At 40.1% G+C, this 27871-nt stretch overlaps 1 protein-coding gene across 5 annotated transcripts in view; it reads right to left on the bottom strand.

Annotated features, from left to right (window-relative positions):
- CFAP95 (cilia and flagella associated protein 95) overlaps positions 1 to 27871 on the bottom strand; it is a 110277-nt gene that overhangs the window by 68559 nt on the left and 13847 nt on the right. For 4 of the 5 annotated variants that reach the window (XM_070375781.1, XM_005897471.2, XM_070375780.1 and 1 more), the window contains exon 2: positions 14022 to 14130. In XM_070375781.1, coding sequence (XP_070231882.1) covers positions 14022 to 14130 — 109 coding nt within the window. Of the gene's footprint in view, positions 1 to 4845; positions 4976 to 14021; positions 14131 to 27871 lie in introns of those variants that run through there. The other variant, XM_070375782.1, reaches the window with a different exon arrangement.

A 27871-nucleotide genomic window follows, 5' to 3' on the forward strand; every position in this document is an offset into this window, starting at 1 on the left:
GAGAAAATACTGTTTAGAAAACTGAAGACTTCAACTGCAAGAGTATCCGAGAGCTAGAGTCAAATTCCTTTGGTCCATTTTTGTGAAGATTAAAGAGGCTCTGTAAAACTAAGAACCCATCCTATTCAAAGCAATTTTAACTTTAGTCTCTGATCCTGGTTCCTTGGTCTACTCCATGGCTTCTATGATTTCTGTCCCCTAAGACCTCACCTCCTGAATCAACAGCCTCGCAGCCTAATTTCCCAGCTCTGACTCTTATACTTGTAACTCAACTATTCTTCCTCAGAGATTCCAAGTTTCACAAATCAGCAGCAGAGGACTCTGTATTGGGCTCCATATTTTACACTCTAATGAAAAATAAAGCATTATCTTTTAGGGAAAAAATTACTAGGTATCATTTTGTTTTTAAGGTGTAAGGTTGGCCCAACAATTAATCTTAGATATGATCTAGTCATTTTTGACAGTAAATATTTCAATAAATCAATCAACACCATTGAAAATTATATAAAACAAAGGTATTGCCAAATTTAAATAATGAATAGTAAAAGGAAACAGATAATAGCATTAGTGGCTTTTAAGTTTATTGACTGCTTATTCTGTACCAGTTCAGTTCAGTTTAGTCGCTCAGTCGTGTCCGACTCTTTGCCACCCCATGAATCACAGCACGCCAGGCCTCCCTGTCCATCACCAACTCCCGGAGTTCACCCAGCCTCACGTCCATCGAATCAGTGATGCCATCCAGCCATCTCATCATCTGTCGTCCCCTTCTCCTCCTGCCCCCAATCCCTCCCAGCATCAGAGTCTTTTCCAATGAGTCAACTCTTCGCATGAGGTGGCCAAAGTCCTGGAGCTTCAGCTTTAGCATCATTCCTTCCAAAGAAATCCCAGGGCTGATCTCCTTCAGAATGGACTGGTTGGATCTCCTAGCAGTCCAAGGGACTCTCAAGAGTCTTCTCCAACACCACAGTTCAAAAGCATCAATTCTTTGGTGCTCAGCCTTCTTCACAGTCCAACTCTCACATCCATACATGACCACTGGAAAAACCATAGCCTTGACTAGACGGATTCTGTATCAGATACCATATTAAGCATTTAATATACATTATCCCTCTAGATACTTAAAGCAACCCTGAGTGTTATGTATTAATTATGGTGCCAGAAGTAAAAGAAAAATCATATGGGGGAAATGAAGAAAGTTTAATAGAGAATCTACTTATAAAAGTGTGGCCAGAATTCAGAAAACCAGCATACAACGATGAAGCACCCTGACAACAGCAATACTGGTGAGTCACAGGTTGGGCAGTTATGGAACTCAGATCTATAGCTCTAAAGAGAGGGTCACTTGGTAGTTGTGGCTTTCAGAACAGACACAATGTTTTAGTCTGCTCAGGCTGTTGTTACAAATCTCATAGACTGAGTGACTTATACACAGTAGGTAATTATTTCTTAGAATTCTGAAGGCTGAGAAGGCCAAGATCAAGGCACAAGCAGTGACTGGTGAGAGTCTACTTTCTAGTTGATAGACAGCCCTCTTTTCACAATGTCTTCACAATGGCAGAAGTGGGTAAGAGCTCTTTGGTGTCTCTATTATAAGGGTATTAATCTCATTCATGAGGACTCCACGTTCATGAACTAAACACCTCCCATATGCCCCATCTCTTAATTGCATCACGCTGGGAGTACGAAAAGGCAAAATGATAGGATACTGAAAGAGGAACTCCCCATGTCAGTAGGGGCCCAATATGCTACTGGAGATCAGTGGAGAAATAACTCCAGAAAGAATGAAGGGATGGAGCCAAAGCAAAAACAATAGCCAGCTGTGGATGTGACTGGTGATAGAAGCAAGGTCCGATGCTGTAAAGAGCAATATTGCATAGGTACCTGGAATGTCAGATCCATGAATCAAGGCAAAATTGAAGTGGTCAAACAAGAGATGGCAAGAGTGAATGTCAACATTCTAGGAATCAGTGAACTGAAATGGACTGGAATGGGTGAATTTAACTCCGATGACCATTATATCTACTACTACAGGCAGGAATCCCTCAGAAGAAATGGAGTAGCCATCATGGTCAACAAAAGAGTCCGAAATGCAGTACTTGGATGCAATCTCAAAAATGACAGAATGATCTCTGTTCGTTTCCAAGGCAAACCATTCAATATCACAGTAATCCAAGTCTATGCCCCAACCAGTAATGCTGAAGAAGCTGAAGTTGAACGGTTCTATGAAGACCTACAAGACCTTTTAGAAGTAACATCCACAAAAGATGTGCTTTTCATTATAGGGGACTGGAATGCAAAAGTAGGAAGTCAAGAAACACCTGGAGTAACAGGCAAATTTGGCCTTGGAATACAGAATGAAGCAGGGCAAAGACTAATAGAGTTTTGCCAAGAAAATGCACTGGCCATAGCAAACACCCTCTTCCAACAACACAAGAGAAGACTCTACACATGGACATCACCAGATGGTCAACGCCAAAATCAGATTGATTATATTCTTTGCAGCCAAAGATGGAGAAGCTCTATACTGTCAGCAAAAACAAGACCGGGAGCTGACTGTGGCTCAGACTATGAACTCCTTATTGCCAAATTCAGACTGAAATTGAAGAAAGTAGGGAAAACCACTAGACCATACAGGTATGACCTAAATCAAATCCCTTATGATTATACAGTGAAAGTGAGAAATAGATTTAAGGGCCTAGATCTGATAGATAGAGTGCCTGATGAACTATGGAATGAGGTTCGTGACATTATACAGGAGATAGTTACCAAGACCATCCCTGTGGAAAAGAAATGCAAAAAAGCAAAATGGCTGTCTGGGGAGGCCTTACAAATAGCTGTGAAAAGAAGAGAAGTGAAAAGCAAAGGAGCAAAGGAAAGATATAAGCATCTGAATGCAGAGTTCCAAAGAATAGCAAGAAGAGATAAGCAAGCCTTGCCTTCTTCAGCGATCAATGCAAAGAAATAGAAGAAAACAACAGAATGGGAAATACTAGAGATCTCTTCAAGAAAATTAGAGATACCAAGGGAACATTTCATGCAAAGATGAGCTCGATAAAGGACAGAAATGGTATGGACCTAACAAAAGCAGAATATATTAAGAAGAGATGGCAAGAATACACAGAAGAAGTGTACAAAAAAGATCTTCATGACCCAGATCATCACGATGGTGTGATCACTGACCTAGAGCCAGACATCCTGGAATGTGAAGTCAAGTGGGCCTTAGAAAGCATCACTACAAACAAAGCTAGTGGAGGTGATGGAATTCCAGTTGAGCTCTTTCAAATCCTGAAAGATGATGCTATGAAAGTGCTGCACTCAATATGCCAGCAAATTTGGAAAACTCAGCAGTGGCCACAGGACTGGAAAGGGTCAGTTTTCATTCCAATCCCAAAGAAAGGCAATGCCAAAGAATGCTCAGACTACCACACAGTTTCACTCATCTCACATGCTAGTAAAGTAATGCTCAAAATTCTCCAAGCCAGGCTTCAGCAATAGATGAACTGTGAACTTCCAGATGTTCAAGCTGGTTTTAGAAAAGGCAGAGGAACCAGAGATCAAATTGCCAACATCTGCTGGATCATGGAAAAAGCAAGAGAGTTCCAGAAAAACATCTATTTCTGCTTTACTGACTATGCCAAAGCCTTTGACTGTGTGGATCACAATAAACTGTGGAAAATTCTGAAAGAGATGGGAATATCAGACCACCTGATCTGCCTCTTGAGAAATTTGTATGCAGGTCAGGAAGCAACAGTTAGAACTGGATATGGAACAACAGACTGGTTCCAAATAGGAAAAGGAGTATGCCAAGGCTGTATATTGTCACCCTGCTTATTTAACTTATATGCAGAGTACATCATGAGAAATGCTGTACTGGAAGAAACACAAGCTGGAATCAAAATTGCTGGGAGAAATATCAATAACCTCAGATATGCAGATGACACCACCCTTATGGCAGAAAGTGAAGAGGAACTAAAAAGCCTCTTGATGAAAATGAAAGTAGAGAGTGAAAAAGTTGGCTTAAAGCTCAACATTCAAAAAATGAAGATCATGGCATCTGGTCCCATGACTTCATGGGAAATAGATGGGGAAACAGTGGAAACAGTGTCAAACTTTATTTTTTTGAGCTCCAAAATCACTGCAGATGGTGACTGCAGCCATGAAATTAAGACGCTTACTCCTTGGAAGGAAAGTTATGACCAACCTAGATAGCATATTCAAAAGCACAGACATTACTTTGCCAACAAAGGTTCGTCTAGTCAAGGCTATGGTTTTTCCTGTGGTCATGTATGGATGTGAGAGTTGGACTGTGAAGAAGGCTGAGCACTGAAGAACTGATGCTTTTGAACTGTGGTGTTGGAGAAGACTCCTGAGAGTCCCTTGGACTGCAAGGAGATCCAACCAGTCCATTCTGAAGGAGATCAGCCCTGGGATTTCTTTGGAAGGACTGATGCTAAAGCTGAAACTCCAGGACTTTGGCCACCTCATGCGAAGAGTTGACTCATTGGAAAAGACTCTGATGCTGGGAGGGATTGGGGGCAGGAGGAGAAGGGGACTACAGACGATGAGATGGCTGGATGGCATCACTGACTCGATGGACGTGAGGCTGGGTGAACTCCGGGAGTTGGTGATGGACAGGGAGGCCTGGCGTGCTGCGATTCATGGGGTCGCAAAGAGTCGGACACAACTGAACGACTGAACTGAACTGAACTGGGAGTTAGAATTTCAACATTTGAGTTTGAAAGGGACACAATCATTTAATCCATAGAAGACAGCCACTGTCAAAATGGCCTCTCAGGAGGAAAGCAAAGAAATGTCAGAGCCAGCTCTCCTTCCATTGCTGATCACCTGTCAGTGCCTTCCACAGGCCAGTTCCTGGAAATTCACAGAAAGCCAGAGGGCAAAAAACTCACTGACATAATCCATAAAGGTCAGCCTCCTTGGTACACAGCAGGGTTGAGACGGGTAGAGAGTAGTTCTGGAGGGAGAAAGGAAAGACTCTTGGCTTATTTTATCTTCATTTTAAGGAGGGGAAAACTGAGGTTGAAAGGGATTAATGCTCAGATAAACCAGAGAGAAAAGAAATTCCACAATTTAAAACAAGCAGTCTGACTCATTCAGTCATTCATCCATCCGTCCATATATGTGAAATGCCAGGCATCCTACTAAGTTCTAGAGCTATAGTAGTAAATAAAACCCAGAGACTACTGGGTGTAGCTTAGTTAGTTGCAATAAACCATGGAATAATGGCAATAACAATGCCATATTGATCAGACACCATTCTAAATGTCTTCACATTAAATGCTCATGAAAACTCTATTCCCACTTTTTACCCAAGTAAATAAAGAAACAGAAAATTGTAAACTCTTGACCAAAGTTACAACCTAGTAGGTGGTGGAGCCAAGAATCAATGAGAAGCAATCTGTCAGCAGAGCCCACGCTTACCCTCTGTGTCCTCCATATCAGAGGTAAATAGTATGCTCCAATATTAGACTTCCAATTCTGTTATTCATCAATAATAGAACCCTCAGATTTTAGTTGGGCCCATGAGGTTTCAGACTACATTTCTAACCTCCCTTATACTTAGAAATGACCAGTGACTTGTTCTGGACAATAGGACATAATGGAATTAATATATACAACCTGCAGCTTCTGTTTCTCTTTCTATGGCATGGAATGTGGACATAATGGCAGATTTCCAGCAGCCATACTGGGCCTTTTGTAAGGGATGGCAGAGCAGAAAGCAAGAAGCAGTAGGTGTCTGACAATTTATCGAACGTTCATACCACTCTTGGCCTGTTATCCTCTAGACTTTTTTTTTTTTTAAATTTTTTTATTGCTGTTAATTCAAGGAAAAGAGGTTACATAAAATCCAATCTTTTCTAGAAATATAAGTGGCCTTTCCAGTACATAACATTTCAAATATCAAAGTATATGGTAAACATACAAATAAGAAGGCAACATACCTCCTATATACAGTACAGTCTTTTAAATCATTAAATAAGCTCCATAAAATACAACTGGCAAGTGATTCACAATGCAGTCCATACAGGGCTTATCAAAACTCTCACTCCCACAACTCGACTGCAGTTTAACAATTAATTTACTATATGGTCCAAAAATACCCAAATGAAATATATTTAATCAAAATAATTTCCTTTCTTTGAACTTTCTTTTTAAATTAAAGCTTTCATCTACCCCTTCACCCACCACCCCCCTTTTTTCCCCTTTTACTCCCACTCCTGAAAGAAGGTTTCAAAATGTACATTGGTGCTATAAATATAAACTCTACCTATAAAGCTTTACAGGAAGCTTCTTACTTCAAGTGTTTCCTTTTGTCTGGCAATCTGTTAGATTTCTGAACCAAGGCCAGATATTTAAGTTCCTCTGACGCACACCAACATGACCCCAAAGAAACATCCGCCTTCTCTGCTCTGTACTGAGGGTGGGGCACAGCACACCCAACTCCAAACCCTTATACCCACGGCTCAATGCAGGGGGCTGCTTGGTGCCACCGACTTTTTATATAAAAGAATAAAACCTTACGTGAACAGCCACTGTTGATTTCTGGTTTCTGTTGTGTGTAGGCAAACCTAATCCTACACCATCTTAATGTGAAAAATCACTTTGGTCTAGAAATGTTCATAACCTGACATAAGGGTGGATAATTTATAAAAACACTTCCATATGTTTAAAAGTCTTTTGGGCTGTATATATATATGTATCACAAACTGGATATCAGCAATTTGATATGTGCAATTATCATAGCACAAGCTTACAGGATAAGCACTAAAATTTCCATTTAATTTGCATAATAAAATCTATCTTGAGTAAAATGGTAATATAAAAAATATCTAATATGTATACAGGAAGTACACTTCATAATATCATTCTTATTCCCCATTTTCCTGAGTATCAATTTTTTAAGTCTCTATTTCTAATCTTCCAAAATGAACTCTTCCCGTATAGCTACATTTAAGGAAAGCCAGTAGGTGTATAATCTGGATAATGGGTACAGGAAAAGAGTAGGTCACTTAGGACTTCGCCTCAAGTTTCACATTAGAATGTAACCAGCCTATTTGTGCTGAGGAAGACTTACCCCCTGGCAGAATCTCTCTCAGCAAGATTCATTTTAAATGATGCCCAACAGGCATTTTTTGGGGGGTTCCTTATAAGGGTTCCCTGAAAGCATGCTCCTCTAACTCATACTGAAGGACTGAAGTGACTTAGCACGCACACACGCACACAAGCAAATGGACACATATGAAATATTAAAAGCTAGTTTCTCTAAAAGTTAAATTAGGGCATGACTGGGCTCAATCACTCAGTCCTGTCTGACTCTTTGCAGGCCCCATACGCTGCAGACCACAAGGCTCCTCTGTCCATAGAAATTGTTAGGTAAGAATACTGGAGCGGGTTGCCATTTCCTACTCCAGGGGATCTTCCCTACCCAAGGATCAAACCCACATCTCTTGGGCCGCCTGCACTGGCAGGCAGATTCTTTACCACTGAGCCACCTGGGAAGCCATGTGGCATGACTACTGACACAGAAAAAGAGTCACAAAGGAGAGTAATAGGATCAAAATGGCAGATACCTCCTTTCATTCACATCCAAGTGCCAAGAAGTGATACTCGATAGAGTTCCCAAGCCCATAGCTGAAGCATAAGACAAGGAAATACGCTCGAGTTGGCCAAAACTTACACAGAATTCCTGAAACAGGAAAGTCAGATGCAATTGTACTGACATAGGAAAAGACAAAATCCAGGAGAGCATGCTGGAACCTGTGGCATCAACTTCAAATTCAGAGGTTATGGAGATAGAAAGCAAGAAAGGGCCCTGACTCAATAGTCCACTATCTTCCAAACATCTTTCTTCTCCCTGGTTTAAGTGGTTCTCTTTCACTGACATTTAAAATTATTCCATTTATAAAGATTTGATCCATATGTGTTTTTCAGGTAGTACTTAGATCTGAATGCAGGAAGCATTTGTAAGATTGTAGTGTTCAAAATACTATTCTACTATGTCAATCAAAGAAAAAAAAATACCTGAACCAATTAAGTAAATGACAATTTAATTTCTCAAATCCATTATAATTATATTCCTTTTAGGGTCTTTAATTTTTAAATGTTGTATTTTCATCCACCAAAACAGCTCTTACTTGAGACCTACTTAGTATTCATCTGTTCATAAAGTGAATGTTAGCACACTTTTGTACTATTCATTTGTTTGCCATTTTAAGTCCAAAATGACTGTGATGTTGTTAATACTAATCTAATATTAGACTAATTTGCTCATCAGTGTTATCCTGTTCCAAAAATCCCTTGGCATTGATCCATTAGCTGTATAAGAAAAATCTGCTTAATAAAATTACTCAAATTTCTCTTTGTTCCTTTCTATCTGACATTTCTCATCTTCTGCGATACAACATCAAATTTACTCTGTAGTTAATCCTTCCAAGTTTATGGGATTCAATGTGCAACACTTCCTTAGAAGTGGTCTTACATAAGTGATTATGACAGAGGGTCATAATCTGCCATGAGGTCCTTGGGTGAGGGACTTAACAAATGAAGAAATAATGATAGATGTACTCTTGATCATTTACTTTACATGGAACTCACTCTGTTATAGCTAAGTAATACCTTAATGAAGTCCAAATAAAATAACACAAACTATTGTAATTTAAAATACTACTTCCCATAATCACTTAGACTACTATTAACACAATCAGAAATTCCAGTGGCTTGAATGACTGCTCCCCTATGAATCCACGACTCCACTCAGCTTCCTGAAGCCAGAGGGGTCACTGGGGTAGGAATTCGACTATGCTACCACTGAAATTTGGGTAGTACCTTTCCAGATTCCACCAACAGATAGTTCCTTTAAACACTCAGCCCAGAAGCTTCAGGTGGTCACCTCTACTGGGAAGCCATACTTTTCTTTGGCCACACCACCACACAGCTTGCGAGATCTTAGTGTCCAACCAGGGAGTGAACCCAGGTTTCTCGGCAGTGAAAGTACTGAGTCCTAACCACTGGACCAGTAGGGAATTCCCTAGGAAGCCATCCTTGACCCTCTCCTCAACTTATTTCAGTTCAAGTGCCCTGACCTTCTTCCTGTCATATTATCCATCATACATACCACCACTGCGGTTGCATGCACCCATTACCCCCCCAAAGCCTGTGAGTTCCTGATGTACAGTGACCTTGCTTTGAATTATGTTTCTAACCCTAGCACTCATCATGATGACTTGGCACAACATTTCTTAGACCAGCACTTAACAAGATAATAGGAACTTAATACATATTTGTGGAATACAGTCTTCCTTTCTTTCCTCCTTCCGTAAATATTTATTGTGTACCTACTGTGTGCCAGCCCTGGAGAAGGGAATGGCAACCCACTCCAATATTCTTGCCTGGAGAATCCCATGGCCTGGCAGGCTACAGTCTATGGGTTGCAAAGATTCAGACATGACTGAGCGACTACACACACACACACACACACACACACACACACACTATGTGCCAGACACCATTAGAGGAAATGGAGATATAGCAGAGAACAAAAAAGACCAACATCTGTTCTCCCATAAAGCTTGTATTCTAGTAGGGAGAGACAGACAATTAACAGCTAACAAGTCTTAAATATGTCCAGTCATTGAAGTGCCATGAAGAAAATTAAAGTAAGGGAAGAGGATGGAGAGGGATGATGTGAATAGACTTCTATTTTATATACAAATGGGCAATTGGCTCTTTGAACAAATAGGTCTTGTAAGTAGGTACAATCAGAAAACAAATCTATTCTTTCATTGCTGTCCATCCATAGTTACTTGGAAGGGATAGTTCCTTTTTATGCTCTTTGCTGAAATATAGGACAGGCTTCAGGATTTTCTGGTCACTCAGATATTATAAAAACCTTTTGGCTACTTCTGTCCCAAGAACAGTTTTACTGAGTAAGTAAAATGCCCAGTCCCATGTACCAGCCAAAATTTCACTTAAAATGAAAGGTTCTCAAGAAGCATGTGTCAGTCTGGTCTACTTCAGCTGATTTCTTCCCAACTGTCCCCCTTGGAATTCTTTCCTACACCCCAACTCCTTCTGGCTCCTTGAGGGTTTGAGGGTGAGAAGACATGAGGAAGGAGAGAAGCAAATGCAGGAAAAGTGGACATGTACTCTTGTTTTGGGTTTCTCTGGGTTTGCCTGTGTCTGACCCTCTCTGGCACTGAAGGACGTTCAAACCTGACTTTCTTGCAGTGTTCTAATAGAAGCTGAGAACTCTTCTGGGAACATTCAGCGGTGTGTTTCATGATACAGGATGCCAATCTCTGTACTTCGATGTCCTGGCTCAGTTCATGGGAATACAGTCAATCCCTCTCCCATTCCTACATGAGATGCTCTTGGGCAGACACTAAAATGGCTCTCTGTCATCTTTCTCTTCTACATGGCCCATATCTCATCTCCCAAAGCCAAATCTGGGCCTGATTACTCACTTATCTTTGTCCCACCACCGATGAATATGTAGCTGATTGCCTTCTTGCTGCTCTGCTACTGCAGATAGATTACCAGAGCCTCATATCTGTAACTTAGTTTTGCAGATGAGACTTATAGTAAACCTTTTCCAAAATCCTGTCTCTATTTTCAAACTGAATTTTGGCTTTGCTGCAGGTTGGGAAGTGGACCCAAGTTCATTCAGTAACATTCCTATCTAACACACACTGTAAACCTGGTAGGACAAGGTTTCAATGACTATGAATGAAAATCATAAAGAGGGTAAATATTATTTCATTTATACATTCTCTATTAAACCTGAGAATTAACTGCTACAATGCATGGAATATAAGGAATAAATGTTTGAGGTTCCTACTCCTTATATTTCACTTCATCTCACTTCCTCCCACAATCTAGAGATCAAGAGTATTTTCATTTAGGAATAAAAAATAAATGTTTTTAAGGGTCAAAGATGCTAAGTGCATGCCAGACAATGCCTGCATTGTCCACCTTGCTCTCATCCTCACCATGCTCAAGAAAGCAGGGGTAAGCTGGATTTGGAGAAGTGGGAAGGGGTGGTTATTTTCTGAGTTGGGCATTATGCTCAAGAGCTCCATCCATGTGCTGGCTAATGACCACTTAGGCAGCCTTGTGCAAAGGCAAGAGGGCAGGGTGAAAACTGGGGAAACTGGCAGAATGCCCCTGAGATTTAAGCTGTGGGACTAAAGGAGGACAAAGCAGAGAGAAATAGAGATTCTGAGAAAGAGTGTGTGTATCAGATAGAGAGAAAACAGAGGGGAGAGAAAGAGAGAGGGAGAGAGAGAGATGACTTGCTTTAGAGCTGTCTTGGTTCCAGTAAGTGTCCTTGTTCCATATCCAGGCAGCTGCATCTTTATAATAAATTCCCATTTTCAGTCTATGTTTATTATTCTCTGCCTATGATAACTATAAAAGGAATGGGGAACAGCATAGGTTCTGCTAAGCTAAATTTTTCCCATCATCTTGCAGAAGAGAGAATTTTCTAGAGCCATCCTCAGTGGTAGAATTATGGATCTTCCTAGGCTTACCCTTTTTTAAAGTAGCCCAGGCTTTGAGGGGAAGAATGTGATCCAAACCCAGACTTCTAAACACATTCATATCTGTCTGTGAAATTACCAACTCTTCAGGCCCCAAGGCCAAACTAAGAAGTTGAACCGAGCCATCAACTAGTCCCAAATCTCTTGACACTGTAGGACAGAATTTGGGAGGCTCCTGCCTCACACTGATTGAGCAAACACCTAAATAGTTTGAGAAATAAAAATGGAGCTGGAGGAATCAACCTTCCTGACTTCAGATTATACTACAAAGCTGTAGTCATCAAGACAGTATGGTACTGGCACAAAAACAGAAATATAGACCAATGAAATAAAATAGAAAGCCCAGAAATAAACCCATGCACTTATGGGTACCTTATTTTTGACAAAGGAGGCACGAATATACAATGGGGCAAAGACAGCCTCTTCAATAAATGGTGCTGGGAAAACTGGACAGCTACATGTAAAAGAATGAAATTAGAACACTTCCTAACACCATACACAAAGATAGACTCAAAATGGATTAAAGACCTAAATGTAAGACCAGAAACTATAAAACTCTAAGAGGAAAACATAGGCAGAACACTCAATGACATAAATCAAAGCAAGATCCTCTGTGACCCACTTCCTAGAATAACGTAAATAAAAACAAAAGTAAACAAGTGGGACCTGATTAAACCTAAAAGCTTTTGCACAGCAAAGGAAACTATAATCAAGGTGAAAAGACAACCCTCAGAATAGGAGAAAATAATAGCAAATGAAAAAACTGACAAAGGATTAATTTCCAAAATATACAAGCAGCTCATACAACTCAATACCAGAAAAACAAACAACCCAGTCAAAAAGTGGGAAAAAGAACTAAACAGACATTCCTCCAAAGAAGACATATAGATGGCTAACAAACACATGAAAAGATGCTCAACATCACTCATTACTAGAGAAATGCAAATCAAAACCACAATGAGATATTACCTCACACCAGTCAGAATGGCCATCATCAAAAAGTCTACAAACAATAAATGCTGGAGACGGTGTGGAGAAAAGGGAATATTCTTGCACTGTTGGTGGGAATGTAAATTGATACAGCCACTATGGAAGACAGTATGGAGATTCCCTAAAAAACTAGGAATAAAACCACCATATGACCCAGCAATCCCACTCCTAGGCATATACCCGAGGAAACCAGGGTTGAAAAAGACACATGTATCCCATTGTTCATTGCAGCACTATTTACAATAGCTAGAACTTGGAAGCAACCTAGATGCCCATTGACAGAAGAATGAATAAAGAAATTGTGGTACATATACACAATGGAATATTATTCAGCCATAAAAAGGAACTCATTTGAATCAGTTCTGATGAGGTCAGTGAACCTAGAACCTATTATACAGAGTGAAGTGAGTCAGAAAGAGAAAGATAAATATCGTATTCTAACACACATATACAGAATCTAGAAAAATGGTTCTGAAGAATTTATTTACAGGGCAGGAATGGAGAAACAGACATAGAGAATAGACTTATGGACATGGGGAGAGGGGAGAGGAGGGTAAGATGTATGGAAAGAGTAACATGGAAACTTACATTACCACATGTAAAATAGATAGCCAACGGGAATTTGCTGTATGGCTCAGGAAACTCAAACAGGGCTCTGTATCAACCTAGAGGGATGGGATGGGGAGCAAGGTGGGAGGGAGGTTCAAAAGTGAGGGGATATATGTATACCTATGGCTGATTCATGTTGAGGTTTGACAGAAAACAGCAAAATTCTATAAAGCAATTATCCTTTAATAAAAAAATAAATTTAAAATAAAATAGAAAAAAAAGACCCAGCACAGCTAATAAATAAATAAACAAAATTATCTTTTAAAGAAAGAAAGAAAAAAACACCTAAATAACCATGGAATAATCCATCCACAATTCAAACAGAAAGTACTTATGCAATGATTTCTCCTTTAGTAACTTGGTTGTACAAATGTTATAAGAAATAACAGCATGTTTAAATTACTTACAACTCTGTCACCTTAAATACAAAAGATATAAAATCAAAGAAATGGGTTCAAACTCTCACTCTTTCACCTCCCTGGCTGGGTGACTTTGAGTAAGTCATTTAACGTCTAGGAGTTTCTCTGCATTTGTAAAATAGAGATAAGAATACCTACTTCATAGGGTGATGATGAAGGTTAGAGGAGACATCTAGCAAGGTATCACAATAGCAGTAATAATTTCTTGAGCACTTGCTATGTGCCAGGCACTGAGTTAAGCACTTTATTTGCTTTATTTACCCAGTAACCTTATGAAGTGCTCCCATCTTACAGGTAAGGTCACTGAGGCAAACAGTGGCTAAGCCACCTGCCTAAGTAACTAACACAAGTAAGAGGAGCCCTGAGAAAATGCTCCTCCCTCTACTTTTTCATGTTTCACTAGGAGGAAGATTTGGACTTAGAGAAATTAGTGGTTACTACTTACTGGGGGTTCACTGGTTCCAAGTCGACGATATGTTGAATTACATAGTTTTTTCACTTCTTCAGGACCCTCTATATCATAATCTTTAGGATAAGTTTCTCTGTCACGGTGCCTTAAGAAAAAAAATTAGAATCTGTTAAAGGACAAAGCTTATTTATCATGTATTGCATTTAAATATTTTAAAAATAATGCAATGAAAGTTTACTATATTTGTGATATTGTTCTAATGATAAATTACTGGATTTGGGACATATATTGCCCATCTCTTTTCAGGTAATACTGAGGCTACTTCCTAAAAACGTGATAAAACTAATGTCATAAAACAACACTTATCCAATGCAGTGATTATTCAGTGACTCCAGTGAAGTGAATCTTATTTAATAATGTAAATTAGTTACTGAAAGTAAGAATTAAAACAAGACATGGTAATATCTTAGAAAGGCAACTTACCACTTTAGAAATTGTTCTACCATGAAATTTAATTACAATTCTTCTCAAAACAAGAGACAGTAAAATATTTACTCATATGGATTTATAACATGTGGTCTCTGCTTCTAAAGAGGGTTTAAAGGAAGTTAACAGTTAAACATAACAGTTCTTAAAACATGTAGATGAAAGAGGAAAAGTATTCTGAACATTTTGACTAAAACAGTGGTGGAAAATAATAATAAAGGAAAGGTTTGGGGATAAGGAAGGAAAGAGGAGGTGAAGTGGCCCACAACAGAAGGAGCTATTTTCACAAAGCTTTCTCAGGTGAGATAAAGGAAACTGAACCCAAACACCCATCAAAAGAGGCTTGCTTTTTTATCAAGAGATATGGGACTAGGACTATGTGAGGGACACTGAGGTACCCAGGATCTTATTATCCATCCATCCACCTATCTGCTCATTCATTGAGCGAATATTTTAAATACCTATTACATGCCAGGCATCCTGTTAGGTGCAGGAGATACAAATGGGGAGAAAGTGTGGTGTAATTCCTGCCTTCAGTTGCTCATAGTCTGGAAAGGAGTGGGCAATTAAATAAGAAAAATCTACAATGTTGTTAAGTGTGAGTACAGGACTGTAGAAGCAGAACAGCATCAACTAACCTGGGTGGGGCACCCAGCCTAGGACCTGACCACCCCACCTCATCCCACTGCATTGGTGCTGGGGCCCTGTATTCAGATTATACCCTTACCTCCCCACCACCATTCATGGAAGCAGAGCTCTGCATAGAACACAGCAGAGAGGGAGCCCAGGGCATACTAGCAGAGCCTCAGCAGATGAGCCCTCAGCCCTCCTCACATCTGAGCATTAACTGCAAAACACTAACAGCATTTTGGTACCAATACTATTTTTTGAGAGCCTGAGAGAAAGCTCTCACTGAAGTTTTTTAGGGGAATATCAGACATTAAGAACCAGGAGTAGGGGACTTCCCTGGTGGTCCAGTGGTTAAGAACCTGCCTGCCAATACAGGGGTCATGGGTTTGATCCCAGGTCTAGGAACAAGGATACCACATGCTGCAGGGCAGCTGAGCCTGTGCACCATAACTATTGAAGCCCGAGCACTCTAGAGCTCATGCTGCACAAGAGAAGCCCATGTAATGAGAAGCTTGTGCACCACAGTTGGAGAGTAGTCCTGGCTCACTGCAACTAGAGAAAGTCCGCACACAGCAGTGAAGTCCCAGCACAGACAAAAATAAATTAATTAATCAAAAAAAAAAAAAACACCACAAACAGGAATGGTAGAGTGAATGGGGTCATGGGCTTGAGTCATTGCTCAGCAAAGTGCTAGCTGTGTGACCTTGGGGAAGTCACTTAACTTTTCTGTGCCCTTATTTTCTTATGTATAAAATGAGGACAGAAATTATACCAATACATTTTAAGATTTTTAGAAGAGTTAAAAGGAAAAAAAATTAAAGGTGGAAGGTCCTGCAAATAATGTAAAGAACCCATATAAACCTATATATAATGAATACTAATCTGGCTTCAAAAAATTCTGAGGTACAAAATTTGTAACTTAATTTTTCCATTATTGTACTTAATTTCTTTTCCAAGTGCTCATAATTTCAGGTGAAAAAAACCTAATCTGTCAATTCTGGTTCTCTTCCAACTCTAAAGAGTTCATGTGGTACCACAATGCCAAGAGTCCATCTTTGCTGGCATCATATCTCCTTGCTGGAACCCATGGAAACATCCTCCTTCTCCAATGTTCTTCCATTATGGATCCATGCAGAGCTCTGCTCTGCCCGCCTCGTCCTGCCACACAGTCTACACAGACTGGCACTTTGCCAGAAGGGTGAAAGTGAAGTCGCTCAGTCGTGTCCAGCCCTTTGCGACCCCATGGGATGTAGCCTACCAGGCTCCTCTGTACGTGGGATTTTCCAAGGCAAGAGTACTGGAGTGGGTTGCCATTTCCTTCTCCGGGGATCTTCCTAACCCAGGGATCGAACTCTGGTCTCCCGCATTGCAAGAAGACGCTTCCCATCTAAGCCACCAGGGAAGCCTGCCACTATCCAAACCACCAAAAACCTTTTTGTGTCCTTCTCCAACCAGGGTTCCTAGAAACCCAGATGCCATCCCTGAGTTGTTTGCCTGGCCCACAAAGAAGGCACTTGTTTCATGTCTCCACCACACTGGGCTTGGGAGACACATCAGAGCCCCACACATCAACAGCTCTGGAAACATTACCCTGGGAATAAATGATTAGGCAGTGATAGGTCCCATCTACTCTAGGATTTCCAAAGTTTAATCCAAGTTTGGGATCCCAGACAAATCCACATATTCTCAACTTCTCTGGCCTCTTTCATCTTTGGTGCATGAACTCTTCATCTACTAAGGGACAGAATAGCCCAGCTCTTCATCTATTCTTTCAAATCTATCCCAAGACCTAAAGCTTTGAACCTCAAAGCCAAGAATTTAGCTCTTTTGTTGCCTGTTGGGTCATTCTTCCCTGAGGCAATAAAACCAGAATACCTCCCTAGGAACACAGGAATGAAAGGCCAAAACACCAAGTAATATTTCAATGTATTATTTCCAGGGCCCATCTCTATCTTAGGCAATATAGGATCCCTGGGTTGGGAACATCCTCTGGAGTAGGGAATGGCCACCCACTCCAGTATTCTTGCCTGGAAAACCCCACGGAAAGAGAAGCCTGGCAGGCTACAATCCATGGGGCTACAGAGAGTTGGACATGAATGAGTGACTGAGCACACACACACACACACACAGGCCCAGTGTCCAGGGCCTGGGAAACTTTTAGGGGCCAAGGAAAGTGTTTTAATCACTTTCAAATCAGTAAAAAAGAATATAATCAAGCTTGAACAATATACATCTTTATACCAAAGCAATCATAAACTATCATTTAAAACTTTTTTAATGGAGGAAGGGACCCATGAAGGCAAAGAAAGTCCATGAAAGTCAGAATGCAGCCTTGATTATCCCACCATGTATTTTAAGTTGTATTATAACTAGATTACCAAAAATACAGACACATTCCTTTTCTTACCACAATCTCAGACAACAATCAAAAGCCCAGCATTAAAACATCAATCTATAGTGAAACTTTGGAGGACTAAGCCAATGCAATTGGCATTCCATAAAGTCTGCTGGCTGCCCACAAATGATGTGCCCAGAGCCAGCAGGTTCTGAGAGACACGCAGCTGAAGACCTGCCCCTATTTCCTAGATGCTGCCAACCTAGCAAAAATAAACATATGTGTTCAAAAATGTAAAATATAAAATATTCAAAATGTAAAATTAACAATAAAAATATATTTATTATAATACTAAATGTATGCTGCTGCTGCTGCTAAGTCACTTCAGTTGTGTCCGACTCTGTGCGACCCCATAGACGGCAGCCCACCAGGCTCCCCCGTCCCTGGGATTCTCCAGGCAAGAACACTGGAGTGGGTTGCCATTTCCTTCTCCAATGCATGAAAGTGAAAAGTGAAAGTGAAGTCGCTCAGTTGTGTCCAACTCTTAGCGACCCCATGGACTACAGCCTACCAGGCTCGTCCATCCATGGGATTTTCCAGGCAAGAGTACTGGAGTAGGGTGCCATTGCCTTCAGGGGCTTATTTGCCACATATAATAACAGTAAAAATGATTAGGGTATTATAAAGGATATGAGAGGCCTAATTAGTCCTGATTTTATCATGTCAGTTGAACATTGACTTGCGCCTCAGTTTCCCCAAGATGAACTAGGAATCATACACTAAGGACACAAATCAATTGAATGAGAGTCTCAAGTGAAAAGTGACATAAAAATGCAAATGTTATTATGAGTAATAATATTATATCTATCTACAATATGCTTTGTTGCGGATTTTTAAATACTTTGTCAATATCAATTAAGCTTTATAGCATCTTTGTAATAATGTAAATATGCATAATCAAAGTATTATATACATAGACATATATATGTCTATACATATACATATACTTTATATAGCCTTATTTTGACTGCTACCTGAATTTATTTATGGCTGCCATGACTTCTCATTTATTGCAATAAAAATTCTTTATGAGAAAATAATGAATATAAATGAAGTAAAATTTACAATGTCTGTAGAACAGTAACTTTCAAATTTTTTGATCATAGTCCCCACCTATTCCATTAAAACCCATCCTGAGACATTTTTAGTTGCTGCATCTGGGTGGAGTGGTTTTCTATTGGCATTTAGTGGAAAGAGGCTAGCAATGCTCCGCTAAATATCCTATGGTGCACAGGACAGCCCACACAATAAAGTACTATCGGATCCAAAATGTCAAAAGTACCAAGGTTGAGAAAGAGCTAGAGAATGACTGTATACCAGATTCTTGGATCAGTCAGTTCAGTCGCTTAGTCATGTCCGACTCTTTGCGACCCCATGGACTGCAGCATGGCAGGTCTCCCTATCTGTCGTCAACTCCCAGAGTTCACTCAAACTTATGTCCATTGAGTTGGTGATGCCATCCAACCATTTCATCCTCTGTCATCCCCTTCTCTTCCTGCCCTCAATCTTTCCCAGCATCAGGGTCTTTTCCAATGAGTCAGCTCTTCACATCAGGTGGCCAAAGTATTGGAGTTTCAGCTTTAGCATCAGTCCTTCCAATGAACACCCAGGACTGACCTCCTTTTAGGATGGACTGGCTGGATCTCCTTGCAGTCCAAGGGACTCTCAAGAGTCTTCTCTAACACGACAGTTCAAAAGCATCAATTCTTTGGTACACAGACTTCTTTATAGTCCAACTCTTACATCCATATATGACTACTGGAAAAACCATAGCTTTGACTAGACAGACCTTTGTGGGCAAAGTAATGTCTCTGCTTTTGAATATGCTGTCTATGTTGGTCATAGCTTTTCTTCCAAGGAGTAAGCATCTTTTAATTTCATGGCTACAGTCACTATCTGCAGTGATTTTGGAGTACCCAAAAAAAGTCTGTCACTGTTTCCACTGTTTCCCCATCTATTTGCCATGAAGTGATGGGACCAGATGTCATGATCTTAGTTTTCTGAATGTTGAGTTTTAAGTCAACTTTTTCACTCTCCTCTTTTCAAGAGGCTCTTTAGTTCTTCACTTTCTGCCATAAGGTTAGTGGTCCCCAAACCTCAGCATTTCATGGAGCAGCAAAACTTTATCCCCAAATTTGTAAAACCAACATAAAATTGCCAACACTTTCTCTTAACAGGAACATTAAAAATAAAATAACTATCCATCACCTTTAATAAGAAGGCTTCCAACACCAAAGATAAGTAAAATCAATCTTAAAATCCTTTAAATTGAATAAATTTAGCTATGTGAAAAACTTGCTACATTGTCTTTATAGTTTGCACATCGCTTTGGATTAGTATAAAGGTCATTATTGACCAGCCCTGGTGTAGTCTACAGACTGGATCTGCAGATGTTAGTTTTCTCCAGACATGAATTTGACAGCAGGAGTCAGTTCAAGGCTAAAGCAGCTTGATACAGGTATTCTGTGCTGTTCACTGAAGGAAGAGCTGTGTTTTTGATGTCAGGTGTGCAGATACAGACTAACATTCTTGCTGGAAGAAGTGCTTCTAGGACCTCCTGACCTCCTGCCAGCAGGGCCAGCATCTTCTTTGACAATCAGCCTTGCTTCTGCTCTGTCAAGCCCAGAGCTAAGCTGTGGCTATTTTTTTATATGAGAAATCTTTATGTAAGACATCCTTATTTACAAGAAAGGAAATTTGCTTTCTCTACCCTACTGTGGGAGAAACAGTATGAATATGAACAGAATTACAAATGAGGAAAGGGCTGACAAGACAGGATCAGAGCTGCCAACTGTATAAAAAGGAGCTTGGAATGATGACCCTGATGTCAAAAATGCCACTTGGACTGATTCAGAGAGGATTAAGGTCAATTGAATCTAGTAAGGCAAAGATAGCACAAGTAGGTTCCATTGTAGAAAATACTCCACTACCAATCCTACAATTACCTGAATGCTCTAGATCCTGTATTTCCTGTCTCCTCCAGTCTAACATAGTCCCAAGTAAAACTTCATGAAAAACACTTTCTGGATTTGTTTCTGGGGTCCTTTGGGAGCTTGGGTTTCCTACCATAAGAGCTGGATGATTTCACATCAAATCAAATCTGTAAGCCCTAGTTGACTGAACACATAAATTCCCAACTGAGTTCCAGGACTAAACAAACTCAATTCCAGAACATACTTGGGGCAAGGATCTGAAGATCCTCTCAGGCTGCCCTAAGCCATAGTGGTCCAGCTCTCAGAAAAGGACAAGGCTGGGTTAAATCACAGGATTCTTCTTGCAGGAGAGGAGACCAAGTTACTCCCTAAGGTTTCTCTCTGTGGTGTCAAGACTAACTGAGGGAAATGCAGTGGGGTTTTGCAAACTTCTCCACCTTTCACGTTTTAAAACAATTATCCATTAATGAATCTTCCTTTTCATTAGACTAAGAACATCTTAGACACAGGGATCATTTTTTTTTTTTTACTCATTTTTGTGATCTCAGTGCCTAAAGACTTACATGTTGTAAATGCTCATTAAATCTTAAATGATTGATTAATTGAATTTCTTACATTTTGTTCCTGTCACCTTAATATAAATGCTGAAAGCAAAGGCTTTCAAACATGTCCATAAAAATAAAGAGCACCCCAGCTCACTCAACAAAAATGCACATAAAAAAGGAGTGATTATGCATATAGAGATGCTAGTTCTTTTCAACAAAAACTTGTCTCCAGAGGAATTATAAATCTGCATGCTGAATGGGAAAAGTCTCAGCATACATATGCATAACACTGATTGCAAAGGGGGTGTGAACCTGAGCAATATCTGACAACGAAAATCAGAGCTGAATTCTGGTTTCTGGTTACTTGACAAGAAACACATTTTCTTCGTGAATTTCAAACATGTTAAAAATGTTGACTCCAGATGGGAGAATATATTAATTTAAAATTTTAGAACTATTAATGTAGCTCACAGCTACTCTGTCAGCTATTGTATTTCTGATGTAAATCTGAGCCAACCTTTTCTATTAGGTTTTATAATCAACTGCTATCTAGGACTTTACACGAAAATTACCCCAGAGACTCAGCTATATTTCCTGGCACATTAGAAGCATTAAAACTAGTAGAATCACAGACTACAAAGAAATATTTGACAATCCTCTTCAAAGATTTCAGAGGCAAATGATTTATATGCCAAGATATTGCTATTTTGTGACACATTTCTCAAACTGACAAATGAAGACTTTTAGAGATATTTGCAAGAGTCATAAAGAAAATTTTATGTCCTTGGGAGAAATGGTGACATTTCAGACTTATGAAGAGGGACTTTGTTTTTCAATGTGTCTCATGCTGTATGTGATTTGTGTATTTATAACTATGAAGCCACAGAATTCGAAACCTAAAAACTGCACTCAAAAGAAAAATATTTGACGGAGACAGATAAGTGAGGTCATTTCCCTCACTCAGCATATATTGAATGGCATGTAAATAAGACCCATCATTATTGTGAAATTTTGTATAAGAAACTTTAGAAACAGGAAGCCCCATGGAGAATATAGAAAGTAAACAAAAAAATACAGCATGGGAGACTGTTTATCTTAACAGTTGAAATGTTAAATGTTGTCAGTATAATTAACTGCCAAACATGTTGTAGCCACGCATTCCGGGAAACAAACTCACTCAGAAGGACAATGCAGATAGTGGAGTGGTTTATTACACTGATGGGCCTAACGCAGAGTCTCCTCTTAGCCAAGGATCCCGAGCAGTTTTTGTGAAAACCTTATATACCCTAAGTGTAGATGCTCAAACTCATCTCCCCAAATTCTCTGAAACTAGTCTAAACAAAGGAAAAGAAAGATACAATCAAAGTTAACCCTTGATTCGTATGCCTTAAACCCGTGATTCATATGCCTTAAGCCTAGGTAGTTAACAGTGGATAATTATCAATAGGCCTGTGGTCATACCCCAAAAAGCATAATAGAATTTATGATTCTATTCAGTTACACAGATAATTAGGGTATTCTTTTAGGCTAGGGAGAGTCTAGATACAAGCCCTAGGGCTCTTCCATCCAGGGGGTCTGGTTTTCCAGTTGGTATGTCGTTTCCACAGATACTGAGCATATAGCTCAAAGTGCACAGTCCAGCCTGAGATGGAGTCCAGCTTTCAAGATGGAGCCTGTTCTGTTTCCTCCTTCAGTATGACTTTGAAAAGAGCTGGAGGAACATGGATTAAATGGAGTGACACTATAATTGATTATCCCACCTGGGACACGGTTAGAGGGAAATCAGGTACTAAGTACACTGAGAGTGGTGAAAACCAGCATTGTCCTGGTCAAATCAGGATTGGGACGTTTTGTTAACCGATGTTTTTTGACTACTGGATCTCAATTGTCTTCAGATTTGAGGATACTTCTTAGGGTTCCTTTGATCTCCCCTCCAGAAACAGCTTATGTTGGCTGGCCAAAGACACTTAGGATGGTGGAATAGTAAGACTAAAAAGAGACTGAGTCTTTAAAGTGTATTATATATTGGTAATTACTGTTATCCAAAGAACACTTTGATAGTATACTGGCATGAATGGCATGAAGACTAGTTTGGCCCCTTCAAACTAGAAACAAATGCCTGATTACCTGCATAAACTCCTATCCCTACAGTCTTAATATTACTGGCTTAGATAACTTGAATTAATTACTGTAGAGTAGCATAAAATGGAGCTTCCTAGATGACACTGGTGGTAAAAAATCTGCCTGCCAATACAGGAGACACAAGACACGGCTCAATATCTGGGTTGGGAAGAGCCTGCGGAGGCAGGCATGACAACCTACTCCAGTGTTCTGGCCTGGAGAATCCCTTGGACAGAGGAGACTGGCGGGCTACAGTCCATAAAGTCACAGAGTCTGACACAACTGAAGTGACTGAGCATGAACATGTAACATGAAAAGATTATATTATGTGAGGTAAAGGACCATTTTAATGCACACTTCTATGAATCCATGAGAAAAGTATACTGAGTAGATAATACAATGTTCTTTCATTTCAAAGCAATTCATTCTATTAACATTGAAACAAATGAAAAAGCCTTTCTTCATAAGTAGTATCTATAGCTAAAACAGTCTTTCATTATGAACATAGCTACACAGTTCAGTTCAGTTCAGTCGCTCAGTCGTGTCTGACTCTTTGCAACATCATGAACTGCAGCACGCCAGGCCTCCCTGTCCATCACCAACTCCAGGAGTCCACCCAAACCCATGTCCATTGAGTCGATGATGCCATCCAACCATCTCATCTTCTGTCATCCCCTTCTCCTTCCCTCAATCTTTCCCAGCATCAGGATCTTTTCCAATGAGTCAGCTCTCTGCATCAGGTGGCCAAGGTATTGGAGTTTCAGCTTCAACATCAGTCCCTCCAATGAACATCCAGGACTGATCTCCTTTAGGATGAACTGGTTGGAACTCCTTGCAGTCCAAGGGACTTTCAAGTCTTCTCCAACACCACAATTCAAAAGCATCCATTCTTTGGCACTCAGCTTTCTTTATAGTCCAATTCTCACATCCATACATGACTACTGGAAAAACCATAGCTTTGACTAGACGGACCTTTGTTGGCAAAGTAATGTTTCTGCTTTTCAATATGCTGTCTAGGTTGGTCATAACTTTCCTTCCAAGAAGCAAGTGTCTTTTAATTTCATGGCTGCAATCACTATCCGCAGTGATTTTGGAGCCCAGAAAAATAAAGTCAGCCACTATTTCCACCGTTTCCCCATCTATTTGCCATGAAATGATGGGACTGGATGCCATGATCTTAGTTTTCTGAATGTTGAGCTTTAAGTCAACTTTTTCACTCTCCTCTTTGACTCACATCAAGAGGCTTTTTAGTTCCTCTTCACTTTCTGCCATAAGGGTGGTGTCATCTGTGTATCTGAGGTTATTGATATTTCTCCTGGCAATCTTGATTCCAGCTTGTTTCTCCCAGTCCAGCGTTTCTCATGATGTACTCTGCATAGAAGTTAAATAAGCAGGGTGATAATATACAGCCTTGACGTACTCCTTTTCCTATTTGGAACCAGTCTGTTGTTCCACGTCCAGTTCTAACTATTGCTTCTTGACCTGCATACAGGTTACTCAAGAGGCAGGTCAGGTGGTCTGGTATTCCCATCTCTTTCAGAATTTTCCACAGTTTATTGTGATCCACAGAGTCAAAGGCTTTGGCACAGTCAATAAAGCAGAAATAGACGTTTTTCTGGAACTCTCTTGCTTTTTCCATGATCCAGCAGATGTTGGCAATTTGATCTTTGGTTCCTCTGCCTTTTCTAAAACCAGCTTGAACATCTGGAAGTTCACAGTTCACATATTGCTGAAGCCTGGCTTGGAGAATTTTGAGCATTACTTGGCTAGAGTGTGAGACCAGTGCAATCGTGCGGTAGTTTGAGCATTCTTTGGCATTGCCTTTCTTTGGGCTTGGAATGAAAACTGACCTTTTCCAGTCCTGTGGCCACTGCTGAGTTTTCCAAAATTGCTGACATATTGAGTGCAGGACTTTCACAGCATCATTAGCTACACAAATGAACACTTTTTCCATTTCTTCCTAAAAATCATTCAAAAGCAGCAAAGGAAATGGAAAAATTAAAAGAAAACTAATTTATGGCAAAGTTATAATCCCTAGATTACATCATGTATAAGGGCTACGTTAAGCAGCCAAGTCCCAGTTGAAGACAAGTGGAAGAAGCAGAGACAGAGCAGATAATCTCAGTAGAGAGACTGTCGAAAACTAGGAACTCTCAGAGCACCAGCCAGACCTCATTCTCATAGTTTTGCAGATAAACTCTTTCACTGAAAACAGTGGAAATGCTAGATCAATATATACATATACACACACGTGTGTCCGTGTGTGTATTTTAAATTCCAACACATTGAAAGTATGAAAGAGCTGATAATCCAGTGGGGAATTTAAAGGCCAATTTTTGGATGAAAGCCTGTAACCAAAGGGATAAATAGAATTTTAAAACACAAAACCTGTTGATGCCCTTGGGACATTTGCTAATATGCACAGGGGCAATGGCTTCAGGGCTGGAGGTACTAAAGTCTAGCCCTGGAGCCCACCTAGGATGGGAGTTTTACAAGGAAGTCTTCCATATGTGACAGATATTTAGCCTGCCAATACAATTTCTCCTTTTTTCTGGAAATACAAGCGATTAAAATTCCCAGAAACTTTGCAGTTAGTAAGGTTCATTTGACTAGCTCTGGCCAATAAAAAAAAAAAAAAAAAAAAAAGAGCAGAAATGATACATTTCATTTCTCCTGTAGAATTCTCAAACCTTTTTTTTCCCTGCCAAAGCAAAAGACTTTCTAGATGATGGCACCTCAATCAGCCTGAATCCCAGAGGATCTCTGTGGAGGAATGCCGAAAGTTCACCAGAAACCTAAAGAAACTCTTCTGTGAGCAGGAAATACACCTTTATGTGTTAAACCACTGAAATTTTAGGAGCTGTATGTTATCACTGGAATGCAAAAATAGGAAGTCAAGAAACACCTGGAGTAACAGGCAAATTTGGACTTGGAGTACAGAATGAAGCAGGGCAAAGGCTAACAGAGATTTGCCAAGAGAATGCACTGGTCATAGCAAACACCCTCTTCCAACAACACAGGAGAAGACTGTACACATAAACATCACCAGATGGTCAATACTGAAATCAGATTGATTATATTCTTTGCAGCCAGTGATGGAGAAGCTCTATACAGTCAGCAAAAACAAGACCAGGAGCTGACTGTGCCTCAGACCATGAACTCGTTATTGTAAATTTCAGACTTAAATTTAAGAAAGTAGGGAAAACCACTAGACCATTCACATATGACCTAAATAAAATCCCTTATGATTATACAGTGGAAGTGACAAATAGATTTAAAGGATTAGATCTGATAGACAGAGTGCCTGAAGAACTATGGATGGAGGTTCCTGACATTGTACAGGAGGCAGGGATTAAGACCATCCCCAAGAAAAAGAAATGCAGAAAGGCAAAATAGCTGTCTGAGGAGGCCTTACAAATATCTGTGAAAAGAAGGGATGTGAAAAGCAAAGGAGAAAAGGAAAGATATACCCATTTGAATGCAGAGCACCAAAGAATAGCAAGGAGAGATAAGAAAGCCTTCCTCAGTGACCAGTGCAAAGAAACAGAGGAAAACAACAGAATGGGAAAGACTAGAGATCTCTTCAAGAAAATTAGAAATACCAAGGGAACATTTCATGCAAAGATGGGCTCAATAAAGGACAGAAATGGTATGGACCTAAACAGAAACAGAAGATATGAAGAAGAGGTGGCAAGAATACACAGAAGAACTGTACAAAAAAGATCTTCATGACCCAGATAACCATGAAGGTGTGGTCACTCATCTAGACCCACACATGCTGGAATGCAAAGCCAAGTGGGCCTGAGGATGCATCGCTATAAACACAGCTAGTGGAGGTGATGGAATTCCAGTTGAACTTTTTCAAATCCTGAAAGATAATAATGTTAAAATGTTGTAGTCAATATGCCTGCAACTTTGGAAAACTCAGCAGTGGCCACAGGACTGAAAACGGTCAGTTTTCATTCCAATCCCAAAGAAAGGCACTGCCAAAGAATGTTCAAACTACCACACAATTGCACTCATCTCACACTCTAGCAAGGTAATGCTCAAAATTCTCCAAGCCAGGCTTCAACAGTACATGAATCATGAACTTCCAGATGTTCAAGCTGGATTTAGAAGAGGCAGAGGAACTAGAGATCAAATTGCCAACATCCACTAGATCATCAAAAAAGCAAGAGAGTCCCAGAAAAGCATCTACTTCTGCTTTATTGACTATGCCAAAGCCTTTGACAGTGTGGATCACAACAAACTGTGGAAAATTCTTCAAGAGATGGGAATACCAGACCACGCAACCTGCTTCCTGAGAAATCTGTATGCAGGTCAAGAAGCAACAGTTAGAACTGGACACGGAACAACAGACTGGTTCCAAATTGGGAAAGGAGTACGTCAATACTGTATATTTTCACCCTGCTTACTTCACTTATATGCAGAATGCATCATGTGAAATGCTGGGCTGGATGAAGCACAAGCTGGAATCAAGATTGCTGGGAGAAATACCAATAACCTCAGATACATAGATGACACCACCCTTATGGCAGAAAGTGAAGAAGAACTAAAGATCCTCTTGATGCAAGTGAAAGAGGAGAGTGAAAAAGTTGGCTTAAAGCTCAACATTCAGAAAACTAAGATCATGGCATCTGGTCCCATCACTTCATGGGAAATAGACGGGGAAACAGCGGAAACAGTGACAGACTATTTTTAGGGGCTCCAAAATCACTGCAGATGGTGACTGCAGCCATGAAATTAAAAGATGCTTGCTCCTTGGAAGAAAAGCTA

This window comes from Bos mutus, chromosome 8, assembly GCF_027580195.1.
Source record: "Bos mutus isolate GX-2022 chromosome 8, NWIPB_WYAK_1.1, whole genome shotgun sequence".
In the NCBI taxonomy this organism is placed as follows: domain Eukaryota; kingdom Metazoa; phylum Chordata; class Mammalia; order Artiodactyla; family Bovidae; genus Bos; species Bos mutus.